Source organism: Tamandua tetradactyla, chromosome 2, assembly GCF_023851605.1.
Source record: "Tamandua tetradactyla isolate mTamTet1 chromosome 2, mTamTet1.pri, whole genome shotgun sequence".
Taxonomy (NCBI): Eukaryota; Metazoa; Chordata; class Mammalia; order Pilosa; family Myrmecophagidae; genus Tamandua; species Tamandua tetradactyla.
Window position 1 is genome coordinate 223,857,635 of NC_135328.1, and position 19,591 is coordinate 223,877,225.

Below are 19,591 nucleotides of genomic sequence, written 5' to 3' on the forward strand. Positions count from 1 at the left end.
ATAAAATGAGAACATAATAAAAATATGAAAAAATAGCAAGAAAGCACACCTCAACACTAGTAGGCCCCAGAACCAAAAGGAGACACCCCAAGATATATTGGGTGTGAAGTCAGGCTGGCGCCCACCAGAGGGAAAGAAAATTTAAGAGAAAAAAGTTAAAAATGGAAATAATATGTGGAATATGAAGTAGAAAAGAAAGAATCAACACAACTTTAAAATATGTATAAAAGTAAACCATGAAAAAACAATTATAGTACTAATGAAAATGTATAGAAATAATATGTTTTTGAAAGGGGGAAAATGAAGAAAAGAACATTAAGGAAAAAACACTAAGTTGAAACCTAGGCAGGCAGGGAGCCTGCCTGCTGCACTTGCCGCGTGTGGCCAGCAGGTGGCGGCCGCGAGGCGCCCCGGCCGCAGGGGAGCTGCCCAGTGCGCGGGCCCAGCCGCCCGCGAGGCGGGGCGGGGCTGCGGACACCGTCCCCCCGAGGCTGGCCCCGCCTGGGCATGGGGTCCCCCTCCCGGCGTCTTGCCGGGCCGTCCGCTAGGACGGCGTGGGGAGGACCCGCGGGCAGCTGGGCAGGCTGGACAGAGGACGCCGGCTGCCCACATCACCCTGCCTGCGCAGCAGCCTCGCGGGGGTCGTCCCGCCCCTTCCCGGCCCCTCCCCCTCCCTCTCCCACCCCCCCATATCCCCCATCCCCCTCCCCTCCCCTTTCCCCTCCCGGCCCATCCCGTCCCCCTCCCGCCCCCTCCCCTTCCCCCCCTCCCCCGTGTCCTCTCGTCCCTCCCAAGTCCCCCTCCCCTCCCCCTCCCGCCTCCCATCCTCCTCCTCCTTGCGTCCTCCTTCCTGTCCCCCCTCCCTGTCCCCTCCTCCCATCCCCGGACTGCAGCCCTGACCATCCTCTCCCCGGCCCGGTTCTGGCCTCATAGAGCAGGAGCGATGTCTGTCCTCTCTGCCCCTTCCCCGAAGTACATTTAAAATATTTTTGTGCAGGCCTCCCCCCAACCCCTTACGTGGGACCTGACTCCCAGGGTGTAAATGTCCCTGACAATGTAGGAAATGAACCAGGATGTGGTCTCATGGGATTGGGAAAACCTTCTTGACCAGAAGGGTGAAGAGAGAAATGAGACAAAATAGCGCCTCAGTGGCTGAGAGATTTCAAGTAGATTTGAGGTTATCCTGAAGGTTATTCTTATGCATTATGTAGATACCACCTTGTGAGTTTATGGTTTAGTGGAGAGGCTGGAGGGAACTGCCTGAAACTGCTGAGCTGTGTTCAGTAGCCTAGATTCTTCCAGATGAGTGTGTAATGATAAAGTGTGACTGTGCTTGTGAAAACCTATCACAACTATGTGATGATGTTGTGAGCCACTGATTGTACACCAGGTATAGAATGTTTGTATGTCAAGAATATTTCTCTGCTTTCTTGTTAAGGTTTTACAATAAAAAATACTTAAAAAACTATATTTGTGCAGGAAACATTTTCATCGTTGTTGGCGACACCTTCACGCCCTGTTGCTGACCTGGTACTGGCCACCCGATTTCAAAAGGCCATGGCACCCGGCCACCCAAACAGACAGGCTTGAAATCAAATTTAATGCTAGATTGCTTTTCATCCTCTCATTAGCATATTTTAATTTAAATCTTCACATACAGTCTGACTAAGATGCTGTAGCTTTCCAGGTACTGCTGTCTTCTCGGGTGTGCATCAGCAGCAGACCTGACTTCTCCCTGCCATACCTGTTTACAAGCGAAGTATTAGTTTGTCCGGGCTCATTCCATCTTCGATGTCTGGGATTGTGGGCAACAAGGCTGATCGGGTCAAACCCCTAAAATTCTGAGGTGACGTCTTTTTTGGCTGCTGTAAATTTCCACCCTACACGGCTTGCACAAATCCTGCCCTGGGCAACGGTCCTGGCACACCCAGGGAACCAGCTGGGCTCTGCTGAAGCTGCGCCTTTCAGACTCAAGCCACGAGCTCTGCGAATGGGCATCCACGGGGACTCACATCCACTGCCATCAGCCCCAGGAGGGCAAACTGAGCGTTTCACTTTTGGTGGTCGTTTCTGTTTCTTGACACTGTTTACTGCAAAGGGAAGTACATTTATTTATACCGTATAGTTCACAGTCGTTGGACAGCACTGCCCATTTTAAGGAGCTGAATTCTTAACATATCAATAGGAAGACAAGCAGCTACCCTTTAAGAAAAAACTATTGGATTTAAAGGAAGAGAACCTTCTTTTAGGTTTTCGTCCCGTTCATGTAAGCTGATTCTTGATCCCATCTGTGAAGGGTTTGGCCTCATGTAAGGAATTTGCCAGCGAGACCATGAGGTCAGATTTGCACAATAAAACTTTCTCTTCTGGTACTTCTGCCAACACGTAATGAAAGCTGGTCTTCCCAGGAGAAAGCACTTGCTGAGGGATTCTACCTGAACTGCAGACATGCTTGAGGGAAACACATTCGGGAAGAATTTGTACTTTAGCTTGCTGGGTTCCTTCTGATTCTGTTCTTAGCTCAAGGACTTTGAACCTTTGTCTTCCATTTGCTTTCACTTGCATTATCTCAGGTCCAAAATCCTGCTCTTCACAATAAGCACATCTCTGCTGCTCTTCCAAGCTGGGCTTCCCTGCCCTGTACATTACTGTCTGCAAGGACCCTGACAATTCCATCTCTGGGTTAACATCCTCACCATGCTGACTTCCTGAGGGCGAGAAAGCTGCAGAGGCGATGTCTGCCCGGGAAGCAAGACCCTCATCACCTGTGGCAAAAGCAGACCCGCCTGGCAGCGGTCACCCCACAAAGTCCTGCATGAAATCCTTCCACCCCAGCGCCCACACGTGTGTGACGTTGGCAGAGCCTGTCAAAATGTATGACATTGGGTTTTTGGGCTTCTTTGTTATCCTCGTCTTCAACTTGGATTTTAATGCCATCATCTTCGGCACTCTGCTAAAGTCCTTTCTCTATTCCAGGAGGGCGTGGGCAGGTATCTGTCCACCAGTGTTCACCGCAACATCATTCACAACAGGCGAGAGATGGAGGAACCCAGGCGTCCATCAGGAGATTAATGGGTAAACAAAGTGAGGTCTATCGATACAATGGGACTTGATTCTGCCGTGGAAAAGCACACGTGATGCGTTCAACAGCATGGGTGAACCCTGGAAGACACAGGTTGAGTGAAATAAGTCAGACACGAAAGGGTAACTGCTCTATGATCTCACTGATATGAAACAATCAGAATAAGAAAACAGGACACAGTAAGAAAGTGGAAAGACATCCACGGACTGGCAGAGGGCTGCGCGGTGGCTGCCGTGGGGGCTGGCCACACAGGGGCTCAAGGAGCCTTTGGGGTGACATTCCTGTTCACGGTGGGCCGTGGTGGGCCCCAGGGGTGCCCTTGACATATGTGCGACGTTCTATGTTAGTCACACAATAAAGTGTTAAAACTATTCTAACGTGTGCACTGCCTGTGCAAAGCGTTTAGGACTGTACCTGGCCGGGAGGTGCTTCCTGAAAGCTGGCTCTTATTTTTGAGAGCTGACTGTCTCTCACTAGAGGCCAAGGGCTTGAAGGCGGGCGCTGCATGACTTTGGGAAAGAGGACCTGGTAACCTTCTCAGGGAGTGTCCACCTCCCCTCCTGGGTGGAGCGTGCAGGGACCTAGGGACAGCCAGACCAGAGCAGGAACTGCTAAGCTGGACACTGACCGGTCTCCAGTAGTGTTCTGCTGCCCTCTAGTGGGTCGTTTTCTCCACTCTCGCCGTGGAATCCTCCACTCCCCAGCGCCTTTTTCCTCTTATCCGTCCCGGTCCGTCCATCCATACTTCCTCCATCCATCTATCACCCATAAGCCATCCATCATCCATCCACCCATCTATCCATACCGACTACCTTTCCTTCCATCCATCCATCCGTCCACCCACTTGTGCCCACTACCTCAGGTGCTGGTCTCTGCAAAGACCTAAGGACTCAAACATGGAGCTAGGTTGTCAAAGTGACATATTCTTCCTCCCGGGATGGGCAAGCGCTGTCATGCCTGACGCATAGTAGAGCCCTGCCGGGTGTCATCAACCTGCAGCTGACATCCCATCTTCTCTCTCTGCCCCAGAGGAGGTCCATGATGGAAGAAGGGAGAGGAGGAAAAGGCTTCTCTCTGAAGCCTCAGGTTAACTCTAGGGATAGCTTTGCTTCAAAAGCCCTGCTCGGCCCTCACCTGGCTCACAGGAAGGCCTTTTCTCACTGCAGCCATGGCCACCACCCCTGACCACCAGCTGCCACCAGCTCCTCCTCCACTGCCTTGACGCCCTCCCTGCCTCCTTCTGACTCCTACGTTCTCTTTCCTCGGGCAATCTTCTTAAACCCTGGGTCAAATCATGTCACTCCCCTGCCCCAAACCCTCAGTGTCTTCTTATCTGATGACCGTCCAGGCCCTGAGGACCATGAGTCTCCAGCAGAGGCCCACGCAACGTGTCACTGATGCAGGGTCAACTGGGTGGCCGCACGGAAGTGCAACAGTTTCACGTGACTCCTGTCTCCCACCTCCACAGAAGCCAACACTAGGAGTGCTGCAGTCTAGATATGAAAGGGAGAGCGTATGAAAACATCGCCACGACTTCAGGGCAGCCAAAGATTTCTTTGAAAGGACAGAAAAAGTGCTAGCCTTGAAAGAAATGGTATATAAACTGGACTACATTAAAATTAAGAACTTCTGTTTATCAAAAGCAGTGTTAAGAGAATGAAAAGACAAGGCAGAGAGGGCGAAGAAATCCACAGCGCTAATGCCCAATAAAGAACTCCTCCCCAGAATACATAACCAATTCCTACCAATCAGTAGGGAAAAGGCAGACAACCCATGGTTGTTCAGCGCACTGAGCAGACACTTCACAAAGATTACAAATGTCCAGTCCTTCACCCTGATTAAAGAAATGTGCATCCTCCCTGCAGCGGGATGTCAGCGACACACAGCACCCATTGGGCGTCGGCAGGGGAGGGCAGGAAGGCCGGGCGGCTTCGAAGACGCCTCGGGCCGCGCTTCTAAAGCCGAGCAAACCCGTGTCCCTTCTGGAACATACGACAAAACGATCGAGGCTGCTCCGAGCCAGATTCCACGTACCGCCGAGCGAGACGCGTGTCCATGTGGCTGTGTGCACAGGGACCTGCAGCAGAGGTGATCGCATGCTCTCCGGGCAGTGCCGTGTCCAAGCGCCAGGCCCACGTGCTGGCCCCGAGAGGGTCGCGGGCTCAGGCCGGCCCGACACCCGCTCCGGGTGGGGCGGCTGCCCCCGAGCTGCGTGCTGGGATCCCCCTGCGCCCCCTAGAGTGCGCCCCCCACGCTGATCCCCCTGCAGCCCCGACCCAGCTCTCGGTGGTCCTGGCTCGGCCATCGCCACCGGGAAGCCTCCCTCCCTGTGCGCCCCCTCAGGGCTGTCCCTCCCACCGGCCTAGACCTCCGTGGTCTGACTCCTCCGCTTCTACCACTAGGCCAGGTGAGGCTGCAGGTGTGTCACCGTGACCTGCGGGGGGTGGGGCACTGGAGGGTTCCGGCAGGCGGTGGCAGCGGAGTACTGGGCAGCTGTAGCTTCCGACCCCACACTGGCATGGGCCGGCCTCGCGGGGCTCCCGGGCGCCCCACCTCTTGAGACAACTGTGCATGTGCGGGAGCGTGTGGGAGAGCCTCCCCACACCGTATCTGCGGCGCTGCGCCCACCTCCTGGGCTCTGCCTGGTGGAAGGGTAGGTGGACAGCCACTCTCCTTCCCTGCCCTGCCCGACCCTCTCCAGAGGCCCATAAGGAGGTTGGAGAGGGCAGTAGGGGTCATCCTTCGAAGGGCTGCCAGGAACATTCTGGAACCCGGCATTTGCCCAGCTCCCAGCTCTGTAGGTCTGGGGGCCTGCCTGTCCTGGGGGCTACCAGCAGGCAGGGGCTGGGGAGGGTCCGAGCTTTAAAAGTGGGCGGGGTCCCTTTAAAAGGAAGCAAGAGCTGGGCTTGGGGGAACTGCCTGTGCAGCCCCGCAGGCATGGCCACAGCTGCTGCCGTGCCAGCCGCTGCCCCTCACGCAGCTGGCAGCCCTTCAAATGCCATCTATTTGTGGCCTGGACTTGGCTGCTGTGGCAGGCCCCATGTGACTGACTGGGCCGGGTATTTTGAGCAGCGGGGGTGGACCCATGGGCACGCCGGGCCCCAGACCTTCCCGGGACAGGCTGCACGCCCGACTGCTGGGTCCCAGGTAGGGCTTGGTCGGCCTCTCGTTCCCACGCATGGGTCTCAAGGGCGGTCAGTCCCCCCAGAGAGGCAGAGGACAGTGAGGTCAGGGGGCAGTACCCTGGCCTCAGCCATTTCTACCTCAGACTGGCTGACCAGCGGGACCCTCCCCCAGCCCCCAGGGCCTGTTGGTGGATGAACAGAGGCCCAAGGGGAACCTCCACAGGTCCAGAAGCTGCACGCATCCAGACAGCTGGGGTCACCTGGGGTTCCCTAAGATGGGGCAGAGGGAGGCAGGACAGGAGGGCCCTTGAGGGCTCCTGGGGGTCTGTCCTGTGACTCCCCTTGTCCGAGTAGGGCACATCAGCTCTGCCTGCTGGCCCGGAGGTAGCCCTGCCTGGCAGCAGAGTGACCGGTGGCAGAGGCCCCCCCGGCTCAGCCTGTCCTGGCCAAGGCTGGTGGAAGGTCAGCGTCGGGGGCTGGACACCTGCTGCCCATGCACCCTTCCCCATCACTGGCCCAGCGGTGGCCCTTGAAAGGGGCAGTGAGGGAGCCCCTTTGGGTGGCCTGAAGCCAACAGGAGGAAGGCTTCTGAGGGTGCTTACTGGCACAAGTCCCATACGACTTTAGGGACGTGACGACAGGGCGTTAGGTTTGCTCAACTTTGTCTTCTAGGGTCCGCTGGGAACCTGGAGGAGACACGTTCCCCCTCGGGCTCCCTGCTCTGCTTTCTTTCAGGCTGGAGATGGAGAGCAGGCAGGGGTGGCAGGGAGTGCCGGCGCCACCCCCTGCCCATGTCCAGCTCTGCCTCCTCCCTCGCCTCTGTGACCCGAGATGGAAAACTTCGAGTACAGTGTCCAGCTGAGCGACCAGGACTGGGCCGAGTTCCTGGCTGCCACTAACGAGTGTGGCCTCCTGCAGGCTGACCTGGCCTCTGGGGACGAACTTCTGTCCAGTGACATTGACCAAGGGGACAGCAGTGGCGGCAGCCCCCCTGGGCCCCCGCCCCTCCTTAGGCCGCCTGCTCTGGGGGGGCGGGGCCGGCCGGGCTGCCAGGAGATATGCACAGCCACCCGGCCACCGGCCAGCAGGCTGCCATGTGAGCCCGGCCTGGCCCCTGGGGCCAGTCAGCAGACACCAGGCACGTCCGCATGGCCAGGAGCCCGGCAGCCCCCTGGCTTCAGCCTTCCTGGCCAGTCCGCATCCCTCTCAGAGCCAGCGTTCTCCAGAGACGAGATGCAGAGGCTGCTGCAGGGGCCACTCATGCAGGGCACTCCTAGCCCTGCCGGGGAGACTGCTCCCCACCCCGAGGGCCCCGGCCGCACTGCTGCCGCCCAGGAGCGCCCCGGCAGGAAGAAGCGTGCAGCAGGTGCCAGGAGGGGTGGACGGGCAGGAGCTCCAGCCCCCGGGGCCTCCCTTCCAGCTGCCCTCCTGGGGAAGGGTCCTGCAGGGGCCACAGCAGAGCTGATGGCAGGAGCCAAGCAGGACAAGCTGGAACCAGACCCTCCCCAGGCTCCTGACCCTGTGCAGGTGCTCCAGCAAGAGCTGGGTTTGGATTTGTCTACACCTGTCCGCATGACTGAGCCAGGCACAGACCTAGTCAGGTTGGCTTTGGAGGCTGAGCTACATGCAGTGTCTACACCTGCTCAGGAGCCTCAGCCTGAAGTGGCTCAGTCTACACCTGCTCAGGAGCTTCAGCCCAAAGTGGCTCAGTCTACACCTGCTTGGGAGCCTCAACCCAAAGTGGCTCAATCTACACCCATCTCCAAGCCTAATCCAGACGTGGCTGTGTCTACACCCGGCTCCAAGCCTCAACCTGAGGTTGCTCTGCTGACACCCATCTCCAAGCTTCAACTCAGCGGAGCTCCGTCTATACCCAACTCCAAGCCTAATGCAGATGTGGGCCTGTCTACACTAGTCCCAATGTTCAAGCCAGATGTGGGTTCCACTGCACCCATCTCCATGGTGATGCCACAGAGAGCTCTGCCTTGCTGTGTCTCCCAGGCCACATCTGACGTGGGGGTGTCCATACCTGGTCACAGAACTGCAGTGGCCGCCCTCCCTGCCACGCCTTCACGGGGGTGCCTGGAGGGGCCCAGTGCGGAGCAGCCCCCCGGTCCCACCCACGTGCCAAGGAGGAAGAGGGTGCGCTTCTCCGTGGCAGAGCCGGGACCCGAGCAGCTGGCATCAGGGGAGGCCGTGGGCCCCAGGATGGCGGTGGGGGGCCGCGGGGGGCCTGGGGCCTGGGATGCTGTGGCCATTGGGCCCCGGACCCTGCAGCCGCGGGTCCACCAGCAGCTCCCTCCCCCTGCCCCCTCATCCTCCAGGGGCCCCAGGTCAGGAGGCGGCTTTGCACTGACCCTCCCAGAGGCCTACGACTTCTTGTTTTGTGACACCATCGAAGAGGAGGCGGAGGAGGTGGAGGAGGCAGAGGAGGTGGCCGAGGAGGCCCTGGCAAACGTCCAGTGGCCAGACTCCTGCGAGTTCTTCTTCCGGGACTGCCCAGCCCCGAGGGGCTGCTCCCCGGCTGCAGCAGCGCTGCCCGGGGACCCTGTGCCCCTGTCCCTCCCCGAGGCCTACGAGCACTTCTTTGGGAAGGAGAACCCAGCCCGCGAGCTGGAGCCAGCCGCTGAGACCGTCCGGGCGGGGCCCCCGCGAGTGGGCAGGTGGGCAGGTGCGTGCCGGGCCCCAAGGTCTGCCCGTGTCCTGGGAACACAGTGTCCAGGGAGCTGGGCCAGGAGGGCGGACGGGAGGAGCCCGGCAGGCCTGCTGGGGGCAGGGCGGACCCCAGGTCGGAGCCGCTGGGGGCAGCCCGAGGGCCAGGCGCACGTCACCCTGGGAAACAGGTGACAGCAGGAGCGTCAGCTTGGCCCGGCCACGGCATCTGAGGGAGCCGCCCGGGTGGGTGGGGGGCTGGAGCAGCTGGCACAGAACCCCTCTCTCCCAGGAGAGCCCCGTGGCCCCCTGGCCTCCTTCGCCCTCAGTCAGGACGACATGTGTCTGGTGTTCGTGGCCTTTGCGACCTGGGCAGTGAGAACCTCGGACCTGCACGCTCCGGACGCCTGGAAGACAGGTTTGCAGGCCTTGGGGGGAGCCCCGGGCCCCGTCCGCCTGGGGCAGCTGTGCGGGTCACGAGAGGCGGCCCCAGGCCCGGCCCCTCCCCGCTGGGCACTCACGCCCTGCCCTCCTCTTGCAGTCCTGTTAGCCAACATCGGAACCATCTCGGCCATCCGCTGCTTCCGCCGGCAGGTGGACAGGGGACGCCCCGGTGCCGGCCCTTAGGGTCAGGCTGACCCAGAACAACGGCAGTTTGCGAAGCTGGCCACGGGGCCCAGTGCGCCGCCCCCAGACTCACCCTGGCCCCGTCCTCCCGCCAGCCAGGCTCAGGCAGGGCCAGTGCCTGGTACCCCTGCCCCCCAACGCCAGCGTCCAAAGCCAGGGCCGCACCCCCGTCCGGTCCCAGGAAGGGCTCCTGGCCATGGGCAGGCAGGGGCTCGCATGGAGCTGGTTAGTAGGGGTGCCAGACTTGGCGAATGAAATTGCAGGACACCCAGTTAAATTTAAATTTCAGGTCTGCAATATTTGGGGCTCGCTTATACTAAGAAATTATTTATCTAAAATCAAATTTAAATGTACGTCCTGTATTTTATCTAGTAGCCTTAGTTAGGGGCTTTGGAAATTGGGTGGTGTCAGAAAAGGCAGCAGCCCAGCTGGTGGTCTGGGCAGCAGGGGGCGGGGGTGAGGAGGCTGCGTGGTAGGGGAGGGGCAGGGGCAACAGGCAGGGGACAGGGCCAGGGGCAGGGGCAGGGGGCAGCGGGCAGGGGCAGTGGACAGGGGCAGTGGGAAGGGGGCAGCAGGCAGGGGGCAGTGGACAGGGGCAGGGCAGATCCCTGTCCTGCTCACAGGGTGCTGGGACTGCGAGGGTCTCTAAGGCCTCTTGGACCCCTGAACCCCAGGAGGCCGAGGCTGGGGCTAGCTCACAAAGCCTGCCTGGGGCCATGTGCGGGTGCCTTGGGGGACATGATGGGCCAGCAGGGTGAGGGCATGGGGGGCAGAGCCTGGGCCCCCCCGTGGAGCTCTGGATGGAAGGAGCAGAGGCGGGACGCGGGATGGAGGGATGTGCCTGGGGGCTGGTGGCTACCGGGGGGCTGAGGTCGGTGGGAGGTGGGCAAAGGGCCACAGGGTGGGGGCGGCGAGCGGGCGTCCGCCCCAAGGTGGGCGGGCACTCAGGGCCCAGGTGGATGCAGCACAATAAACCTCCTCTTTATTGGCCCTGTCCCTCAGTGTCGCCTGTCCCCTCCACCACGCCCGCCTCCCACCCTTCAGCCTCACTCCTCTGGCCTTCTGATCTCTGACCTGACCTCCGCCCACTTCTCTCTCCCCCTTCCTTGCTTGAGTGACCCCAGCTCCCTCCAGCTGCTCGTGGCACCAAGGCACTGGAGTGCAGAGCTGGGGGCCGCCCCCACTCTGGAGACCCCCAACCCTGGGAACTTCATGTGAGCCAAGGGGTGGCAGGGGGCGTGCAATTGGCTCCAGACCCTGCAATGAGAGACCCTCAGACCCGCCGCTGGCAAGTTGACAGGGTGCTGCTGAGAAGCGGCCCTCTCTGGGGTCAGATCCACTGGGTCAGACACCCCCCAGCCTCGGGCGGCCCGAGTTGGGGCGCCTTTTGCTGAGCGGCGGGCCCCACTTCATCCCCAGTGCTGTTGCGGCGGAGCCCTCTGTGCCGCGCTGGGGAGCGGCCGCCTGTGGGAAAGGCAGAGGTGAGGCGGCTGCAGGACGTAGGCTGGGCCTGAGCCAGCCCTCAGGTAGCTCCCCCCCTCACCTGGGGGGGGTGGTGGGGGCTCGGGGGAGACTTCCCTCGCAGGCCGGACCTGGGGACCCAAACACAGGCATGAGCATGGGGAGGCCAGGTCCCTGGACACCATGTGGGGTGCTGTTTCACCAGGCCTCCCATGCCCGCCCTGCTCTGCAGCCTCCCCGCCCACACCCCATGAGCCCCCCTCGATCCCCCCACCCCGCCCCCCATCTTGACACCTCTCGAGCCTCCCCAGCGGACTGGAGGACTGTGACTCACCAGCTGAGGGAAAGGGGGGTCCCGTGGTTCCCGGCCCTTGCAGTAGCCTCTGTGCCTCTGAGAGACTCCCTTCTTGGGAAGCAAGTGGGGGTCCAGGTGGCTGGATGGGTCAGTGCCGGGGTCGGAGACGGGCACAGACACAGGCACAGAGGGGAAGGTGCCGGAGGGCTGCAGGCCAGGCGGGGCTCGCATTGCACTGAGGAACTGACAGGAAGGCCTTGGGGACCTGAGGCCTCAGAAACCTCCTTTGCTTCCCATTATGGCCTTGGCAGACCTCAGGCTATGAGCACCTAAACTCAGGCTGTGGGCACACTCCAGACCTCAGGCTGCAGGCACACTCCAGACCTCAGGCTGCGGGCACACTCCAGACCTCAGGCTGTGGGCACTTCCCCAACCCCAGGCTGCGGGCACACTCCAGACCTCAGGCTATGAGCACCTAAACTCAGGCTGCGGGCACACTCCACACCTCAGGCTGTGGGCACTTCCCCAACCCCAGGCTGCAGGCACACTCCAGACCTCAGGCTGCGAGCACATACCCACTCCAGGCTGTGGCACATCCCAGCCCATTTTGTCACCCAGCAGGGGACTGACCTCGTCCAGGTCCCGGACATCCATGAGCTTGTGGTGGGAGGTGGCAGGTGGGGTGTAGGGGTCGGCGTAGAGTGGGGAGCGTGGCGCCTCCAAAGAGCTGCCTGTGTCCTCCAGAGCCCCCTCCAAGCTCAGCTGCAGAGAAGCAGACGGAAGGGACTGGTGGCCTCGCGTTTGGAGAGGGCCCGAGAGGCAGGCCAGGGAGTTGGAGGGGCTCAGGCCCACCTTGGTCAGGTCCAGGTCCAGGTGCAGAGGGGTGGCTGGACTGGGCACCTCGGCCCGGGCCTTGCTCCTGGGTGACCTCTTTGACCTCCGCTGACTGAGGCTGGTGCAGCCTGGGTTGGCTTGGTCCTGTGGGGACCAAGGACCTTCCGGAATGTTCCCTGAAACCCTGCTCCCATACCACTCTCTGGGGCTGCATACTCTCCCTCATCCAAGTCCCACGGCCCCTGAGCCGTGGGAGCTGGGTCGGACTGAGGAGAGGCATGCTCCCCACACCCGCCCCTGGGCCCCAGAGTACTCACAGGCCCTGGCTGGGCAGGGCAGCCTGCAGCCACTGGCCTCAGGAACTCTGGGGAGGCGTGGCTGGGATGGGTAGAGGGGGGCGCCGGGCACCCCAAGTTCCAGCTGGTCCTTCCATCTGAGGAGAGCGAGCCTCGGCCACTGCCCGCAACCTGGGCAGCCACGGGGGTGAGCTGGGCAGCTGGGCCCCTCGCCCCCTGGCTGCCCCTAGACTCCACCCTCTGCGGGGCGACACTGGGGCTGCCCTTGGGGCTGACCCCTTACCAGGAAGCTGTTGGGGCTGGGTGGTGAGACGGAGCGCAGACAGCGAAGCCAGTGGCTACAGTCCTCCCAGCTGGCACAGTGCACCCGGATGGCGTGGATGAGGCGGCCTGGACATGTGTGCACAGATGTGGTGGGCAGCGGGCCTGGGGGCCGCGCAGGGCCAGGCAGGGGGCTGGGAGGCCAGGGTCAGGCCAAGCTCACCTTCAATCAGGAAAGAGTAGGTCTGCTGCTGCTTTTCCTCCAGGCTGATGGCCACGGCGCTGAGCGGGAGCTGCCCCTGTAGAGGGCCAGAGGGAGACCCTCAGCTGCACCCCCAGCCCAGTGCAACTGCCGCAGGGCTGAGTGGGCTGGTCAGGCAGAGGAGGCTGGCAGGTCAGAGGCTGACAGCGCTGCAGGCGGCCAGGGGGCCTGGGGTCTGTCCCAGGGCCACCTTCACCCCCAGCCTCCAGGGGTCACCCATAAGGTGGACGGTTAGTGTGTGTCCACATCCAGTGTGCTCAGACCCCAGAGGATACATGCGTGCGTGCACACACCAACAAGACACACACGAGGGACACATGTGGGAACACATACAGGAGCACACACATATACGGGGCCACACCCCTCCACACCAGGGAAGGCCGCCCCGGGACCAGCCCTGGGACCCCTGTGTGCCCCCAGGGTGGGGGCTGGGACTGGCCCTCTGGGGGGATGTGAGCCCCTCCCCCTGTGACCCAACAGCCAGGGCCGTGGGCAGCACAGCTTCCTCCCCACTGGCCCCCAAATGCAGGTGCCTCTGGCTTGCTGCCCCTTGCCCACGGGGCACTTCCCTGGGGCGATGGGACTGAAGGATTAGCCCACCTTAAAGCAAAGACCTTCTGGTTCCTCAGAGAAAATGGCCAGGGAAGTGGGGTAGAGGACCAGGAGGCGCTCATGCTGCTCCTGTCGGGAAGGGGCAGGGGACACTGGTCTGTGCCAGGGCTGCTGCCACCCACCTGAGAGGGGCACCGGGCTGTGCACCCAGGACTGCCCCCGCCCTCCCTGCCCACCTGAGAAGGGCACCGGGCTGTGCACCCAGGACTGTCCCCGCCCTCCCTGCCCACCTGAGAGGGGCACCGGGCTGTGCACCCAGGACTGCCCCCGCCCTCCCTGCCCACCTGAGAGGGGCACCGGGCTGTGCACCCAGGACTGCCCCCGCCCTCCCTGCCCACCTGAGAGGGGCACCGGGCTGTGCACCCAGGACTGCCCCCGCCCTCCCTGCCCACCTGAGAGGGGCACCGGGCTGTGCACCCAGGACTGCCCCCGCCCTCCCTGCCCACCTGAGAGGGGCACCGGGCTGTGCACCCAGGACTGCCCCCGCCCTCCCTGCCCACCTGAGAGGGGCACCGGGCTGTGCACCCAGGACTGCCCCCGCCCTCCCTGCCCACCTGAGAGGGGCACCGGGCTGTGCACCCAGGACTGCCCCCGCCCTCCCTGCCCACCTGAGAGGGGCACTGGGCTGTGCACCCAGGACTGCCCCCACCCACCTGAGAGGGTAGGTGCTGCAGCTTCACCCTCGAGGCGCAGATGGGTCCGCACACCTCCTTGCGCTGCCTCAGCGGGCGCTGCGGGATGCAGGAGAGCTCATCCCCGGGTGGGCCCTGGCAAAGGGGGGTGAGGGGCCAGCGGAGGAGGGGCGGGGGCGGGGCAGGGGTCCCAGCACTGACCTGTGGGGAAGCCGAGCGGCAGCGCAGCAGCCCTCTGACGAGCGCCATCTGCTTCTCCAGGTGGTAGAGCCAGCAGCTTAGCTCGGCCTCGCTGGGGCACAGCACGAGGAGCGGGGCTGGCAGTGGGCCTGGGGGTGGGGGGCCGGGGCCGCTTAGGCACAGGGGTGGGCATCGCCCCCTGGCCTCGTGGGGGCCTGTGTGGGGGCTGGGGGCACCCACCTGTGATCTGGAGGGCGTGCTCCTCTCCGGCCCCGGCTAGCCGGGAGACGCTCAGCTCGGTCAGAGGCAACAGGCCCTGGGGGTAGAGGGGTGGGGGAGCTGGACAGGGCAGCCCTCTGCCGGCCCTTCCCTGGGGCTCTGCCTGCCCGCCCTCACCTGCAAGGTGAGGCCTTCCAAGCCGTGGGCCTGGAAGTAGAGGTGGGCAGGGAACAGCTCCAGGTAGCAGTCACTGGTGTCCTGGGGGGACAGGGCTGCTGGTCCAGGGCTCTGGGGGCCAAGTGCCCCCAGGGAGATACCCCAAGAAGGCCCCCGCTGGCTCAGCCCCCACCTGGCTGTGCTGGAAGCGCAGCTGGACCTTGGCGTAGTGCAGGACCTTGCCCAGGTCCCTCACAGGGACCCCCTGCTGCCCCCACGTGGACACATTCAGGAGTGGCTGGTCCAGGTTTCCGCTCCGCTGGCTTCGGGTGTCCTGCGGGGCAGAGCCAGGCTGAGATGGGGACACTCAGCGCACGCACACACATGTGCAACACGCATCCATGCATGTTCACAGCCTGAGTTATATGTGTGTACCGACGACCACATATGTGCCAAGAACACAGCCACTGCACGTAGGCACACACACACACACACACAGCCCTGACGTGCATGCACACACATTCTGACACACACACAAAGCCTCCTGCACGCGCACACAATCCAACACACACACAGCCCTCACATAGCCCCCAATACACATGCATACACACAGCCTCTGCTACACGCACACAGCCCAAACATGCACACACACAGCCCCAACACGTGTGCACACAACCCCATACATACATGCATACACACAGCCTCCGACACACGCACACATGGCCCCCACCACACACAGTCCCTGACGCACATGCACACTCATCACCCAACACACACAGCCCCTGACGCGCACACACTCAGCCCTCGATACACACGTGTGCACACAACCCTTAACACACAGCCCTGACACACACAGACCCTGACACACATAGTCCCTGACACACACATGCACACAGCCCCAACACACAGGCACACAGCCCTCAACACACACACACACTCAGCTCCTGACATGCACACAGCTCCCGATACCCGCACACAGCCCCCGATACACGCACACACACAGCCTCCAACACATATGCATACAGCCCCCAACACACGCGCACACACTCAGCCCTCAATACACATGCACACACTCAACACTCAAAACTCACACACAGCCCTGGCACAGGCACACACATTCAGTCAACACATGCACACACTCGGCCCCACACACGTGTGCACACAGCCCCCGACACATGCATGTGCACTCTCACAGCTGCAGAGTCCGGTGGAGACGGCGCAGTTCAGACTCCAGTGGCCTCGAACCTCAGCATCCCTGTCCCTGAGCTGTGAGACCTCACTGGGTAGCGTAAGCTTTACGATCTGGCTCTCTAAAGGGATTCGGGGGTGTTTAGGTGGAGGATGCTCAAAACCTTCCCATGTGTCTGGTGTACACTGAAAAGGTCAAACGCTGGGTTTTTAAAAATCCCACATTCTAGCATTTTCCCGTTTCTGTGCTGCAGACACTCCCCTGGATAACTCCAAGCTGCGCCCATGACCGCCGTGGCTGCAGCGCTGGGCAGCCATGTGCACTCAGCTTGGAGCCCATGCGGCCACTCCTAACTCTGCAGCACCTTCCAGCCTTACCGGTACAGCAAGGTCCCCCGAGACCCCCTCCCTGCTCCCCTCCCTCACACCAGACACAGCCCTGCGCCCCTAGAGAGAGAGCTCAGCCCTCCCCCTCTCCCCATCCCGTCCCTCCCTCTTTCCCTCTGCTCTCCCGGACTGGAATCTGGGGAAGTCTTCTCTGTAAGCTCCTTTCTAAAGTTCCAACCTTGCCTGATCTTTGTCTTTACTTTTCTCCTTAACAATATCCGCAACCTAACTGGCCAGATCTCTTACTTATTTGTCTTGACATCACCTCTGCCCAGGAATGCCAATCTCCACGAATGAACAAGGATCTTTGCCCATTTTGCACGTTGTTGTAACCCCAGGTGTGCTATGAGCTCAGTGCACGCTGCAGGTTGTGGGGGGGTGGTTGGAGGGTGAGGGGGGAGTGTGGTGGGAGGAGGGAGCACCGAAGGAGGGAGGAGTGGGGGCGGGGAGGAGCCGGGAGGAGGAGGCGGAGGTCTGCCACTGGCAGAGTCCCCTCTAAAAGGAGGGCCCGGTCTTCAGCAGCGTGGGGGATGGGCCGGGGGGGCGTGTTATCTTCAGGCGAGGCCAGCCCATGCTGCCCACGGGGGTGAGGGATTTGCTCCCTCTGGGGGCTGGCAGGGGCTGCCTGAGGGGCTGTGGTACCTGGCCCCCCACCGAGCAGCCAGGGCTCGATGCAGCTGCCTCTGGGCAGTTCCCACATGGAGCCCACGCCCCGCGTGGGAGGGGACGTCAGGCAGGGCCAGGAGAACTGGGTCATGGAACCAGGTCTGTCTGTGGTTGGGGCGGCTCGGCCAGGGGAGCAGCAGCAGCGTCCACTCGGAGGCGGCTGAGGACAGAGCCTTGGGAGGGAGCACGGAGCTGAGGGAAGGAATACACAGCTGAGGGAGGGTGCACAGAGCTGAGGGAGGGAGCACGGAGCTGTGGGAATGAGGGAGCATGGAACTGAGGGAGGGAGCACGGAGCTGAGGGAGGGACTCAGAGCTGCGGGAGGGAGGGAGCATAAAGCTCTAGGAGGGAAGGAGCACAGGGCTGAGGAAGGGAGGGACTCAGCTGTGGGAGGGAGCACACAACTGAGGCAGGGAGCATAGAGCTCTAGGAGAGAGGGAGCACAGAGCTGAGGCAGGGAGGGAGCACAGAGCTGAGGGACGGAGCACGGAGATGTAGCCAGGAACTGCAACCCCCTGTGCAGGCAGACAACTGCCCACTCCCCAACCAGGCTTTTCTCCTGGGGGTGTGTTGGGGGTGTGGTCAGATGCCTCATGTCCGCCCATCTCTGGAGAGAGCCCCATCTGTCCCAGACTGGCTTGTCCTGCGCTGCCACCCACAGGAGGTCCCATCCCCTGAGGCGGTCCTGTCCCCTAAAGGGAGCTGCATGGCGGGCCCTGGCAGCACCGAGCCCAAGCTCCCTGTCAGGGGCTTTTCCTGCAGCCAGTGCCCGCCAGGGGACAGCAGCCATGGGCGCCTTGGCCAGCCCTCCAACCCAGCTCCTGGGCTCAGTCAACCTTCAGCCCCACAGAGCTAAGTGTGCGGGTGGGGGGTAGGGACGGGGTGGGGGTAGGTGTATGGAGGAAGATATTAAGCTCTTCCCACCACTTGGTGGCCTGGCCTGTGCTTGGGGCCCTTGCCCTGGAACCGCCCCTTCCTTGCTTTGGGCCTCAGCTCCTTCTTGTGGAAGGAGGGATGGGGGGGTCACACCCACCCACCTAGGGGGGCAGCCACATAGGTCAATCGGTCACCCCGGGGCCGAGGCAGAGGTTCCCCATTCATCCTGACTCGACTCTGAGAGATGTCGCTTGTGTCCAAACAGCGGCAGCGCAGAGATGAGTGTCCAACAGGCCAGCACTGGGTCCACGGAGAGGGGCTGCCAGGGCTCGTGGCTCTGAGGGGGCCTGGTCGCAGGGAGCCCCTAGGGGGTGGCGGGGGCGGGGCTTCTGGGAGACCGCGGGGGTGGGGTGGGGGCTGGGCCGCTGGGAGCTGTGGGCCGCACCCCGCCTCCCTCCCCCGCCCTGACTCAGCCGCCCGGTTTCGATCTCGGCCCAGGGCGTGGCCGCGTCTGCTCCCCACCCCCCCCACCGCCTTGGATGTGCCTCCCCGAGCTGGCAGGAGGGGGTCGGGGGCCCTGAGCTGAGGGAGGCGGCAACACACACACACACGCGCAGGCACACACGCATCCCAGTCACACCCACCTTGTCGTGCACACTCACACCTGCCACCCACGCGGGCAGGGCCGCAGCACAGGGTGACCCCAGGTATCGGCCACTTGGGGTCACTGCTGGGGGGTCAAAGCTCCGCCGCACCCCCATGCCGCAGCCTTGCAGCTCTGCTCACCGAGCCCGGGATGTAGAAGAGGATCCTGTCGGCCGCGGAGGCCCCATCGTGACCAACCTCGGGGCCAAAGAGGCCAGCCAGCCTCCTGGAGCCGTCCTCTCTGGGGACAAGGGAAGGAGGGCTCACGGCCTGGCCCCCTGCCCCACCTGGTGCGGCCCCTGCCCCGGGGCCCATCCCGCCCCCCACCTGTTTGCCTTCAGGGAGGGCTTCCTGGAGAAGGAGGCCCGGAACCTCCGGGGACCCTGGGGGACGCAGTGGCTGTTGCCCATGGGTGCCGGCAGAAGGCTGGCCGGAGCTGAGCACCTGGCACGTCCCGTCCCTGTCAGGGGCGGCCCTGTACCCTCCCACCAGTGGGTGGGGCTCGGGGACACCCCGCCCCATCCAAGGGTGGAGCAGAGTTGTCTGGTGGAGATCATCCCCTCGGGAGTCTGGAGCCTGTGTGCCTCACCCTGGGCTCCCAGGAGTGCAGGTCAGCTGGGGGTTCGGCGGGCCGGCGCCGGGCCAGTCCCTCTGGTCAGGACAGGAGCACCCCTCAGCTTCCAGCCTACCCACAAGGGGCCATGGTGTGGCTGTGCACGGCTCTGTGTGCAGGTTGGGGGCACCGGACCGTGGAGCCGCCCACGAGGGCCAAGCCTGAGCCCGAGCCAGAGGCCACCCCACGCCCCCTTGAGCACACGTCCTGCTTCCACCTGAGTCCCAGGCACTGAGTCACCGGTGACTGCAGCGTGCTCATCTGCAGCTGTTTATACCTTCTGGGAGTGGAAGCCCAGCCCGGGGGCGGTCTCGGGGAGGCAGCCCCACACCTCCCAGGTGCCCAGGCGGTGGTGTGGAAGGGGTCAGCAGGATCAGGGTTCTCTCCTAGCACCAGAGCGGCAGACGAGCACATGGCACTCGGCACCCCCAGACCTGCCCTCCAGCAGCCGCCTGCAGGCGGGACCCCAAGGCCCATGACACTCAAGCAGCACCGAAGGGGCCACAGAAGGACACTCAACCT

At 62.4% G+C, this 19,591-nt stretch overlaps 2 protein-coding genes and 1 pseudogene across 4 annotated transcripts; 1 reads left to right on the top strand and 2 right to left on the bottom strand.

Annotated features, from left to right (window-relative positions):
* Positions 1 to 1,627: 1,627 nt before the first annotated feature.
* LOC143658777 (protein cereblon pseudogene) lies at positions 1,628 to 5,387 on the bottom strand (annotated as a pseudogene).
* A 779-nt stretch (positions 5,388 to 6,166) lies between these two features.
* PERM1 (PPARGC1 and ESRR induced regulator, muscle 1) lies at positions 6,167 to 10,474 on the top strand. Of its 2 annotated transcripts, none has more exons than XM_077151642.1 (4): positions 6,167 to 6,229; positions 6,880 to 8,878; positions 9,152 to 9,277; positions 9,401 to 10,474. In XM_077151642.1, exons 2-4 carry the CDS (start codon positions 7,039 to 7,041, stop codon positions 9,484 to 9,486), a joined length of 2,052 nt encoding a protein of 683 aa, XP_077007757.1. In that variant the 5' UTR covers positions 6,167 to 6,229; positions 6,880 to 7,038; the 3' UTR covers positions 9,487 to 10,474. The 2 variants fall into 2 exon arrangements, with proteins under 2 accessions (XP_077007757.1, XP_077007758.1); XM_077151643.1 differs by having other exon boundaries at positions 6,181 to 6,229; positions 6,943 to 8,878.
* On the bottom strand, positions 10,447 to 19,511 carry PLEKHN1 (pleckstrin homology domain containing N1). Of its 2 annotated transcripts, XM_077151645.1 has the most exons (16): positions 18,784 to 18,892; positions 18,598 to 18,697; positions 14,888 to 15,028; positions 14,716 to 14,796; positions 14,560 to 14,635; positions 14,341 to 14,468; positions 14,161 to 14,238; positions 13,496 to 13,576; positions 12,857 to 12,932; positions 12,656 to 12,762; positions 12,394 to 12,543; positions 12,095 to 12,220; positions 11,873 to 12,004; positions 11,282 to 11,485; positions 11,030 to 11,078; positions 10,447 to 10,950 (listed from the first exon to the last, which is right to left on the bottom strand). In XM_077151645.1, the coding sequence occupies exons 1-16, from the start codon at positions 18,864 to 18,866 to the stop codon at positions 10,817 to 10,819; spliced, it is 1,746 nt and encodes a 581-aa protein (XP_077007760.1). In that variant the 5' UTR covers positions 18,867 to 18,892; the 3' UTR covers positions 10,447 to 10,816. The 2 variants fall into 2 exon arrangements, with proteins under 2 accessions (XP_077007760.1, XP_077007759.1); XM_077151644.1 differs by lacking the exon at positions 18,598 to 18,697 and having other exon boundaries at positions 18,784 to 19,511.
* Between the last annotated feature and the right edge of the window lie 80 nt (positions 19,512 to 19,591).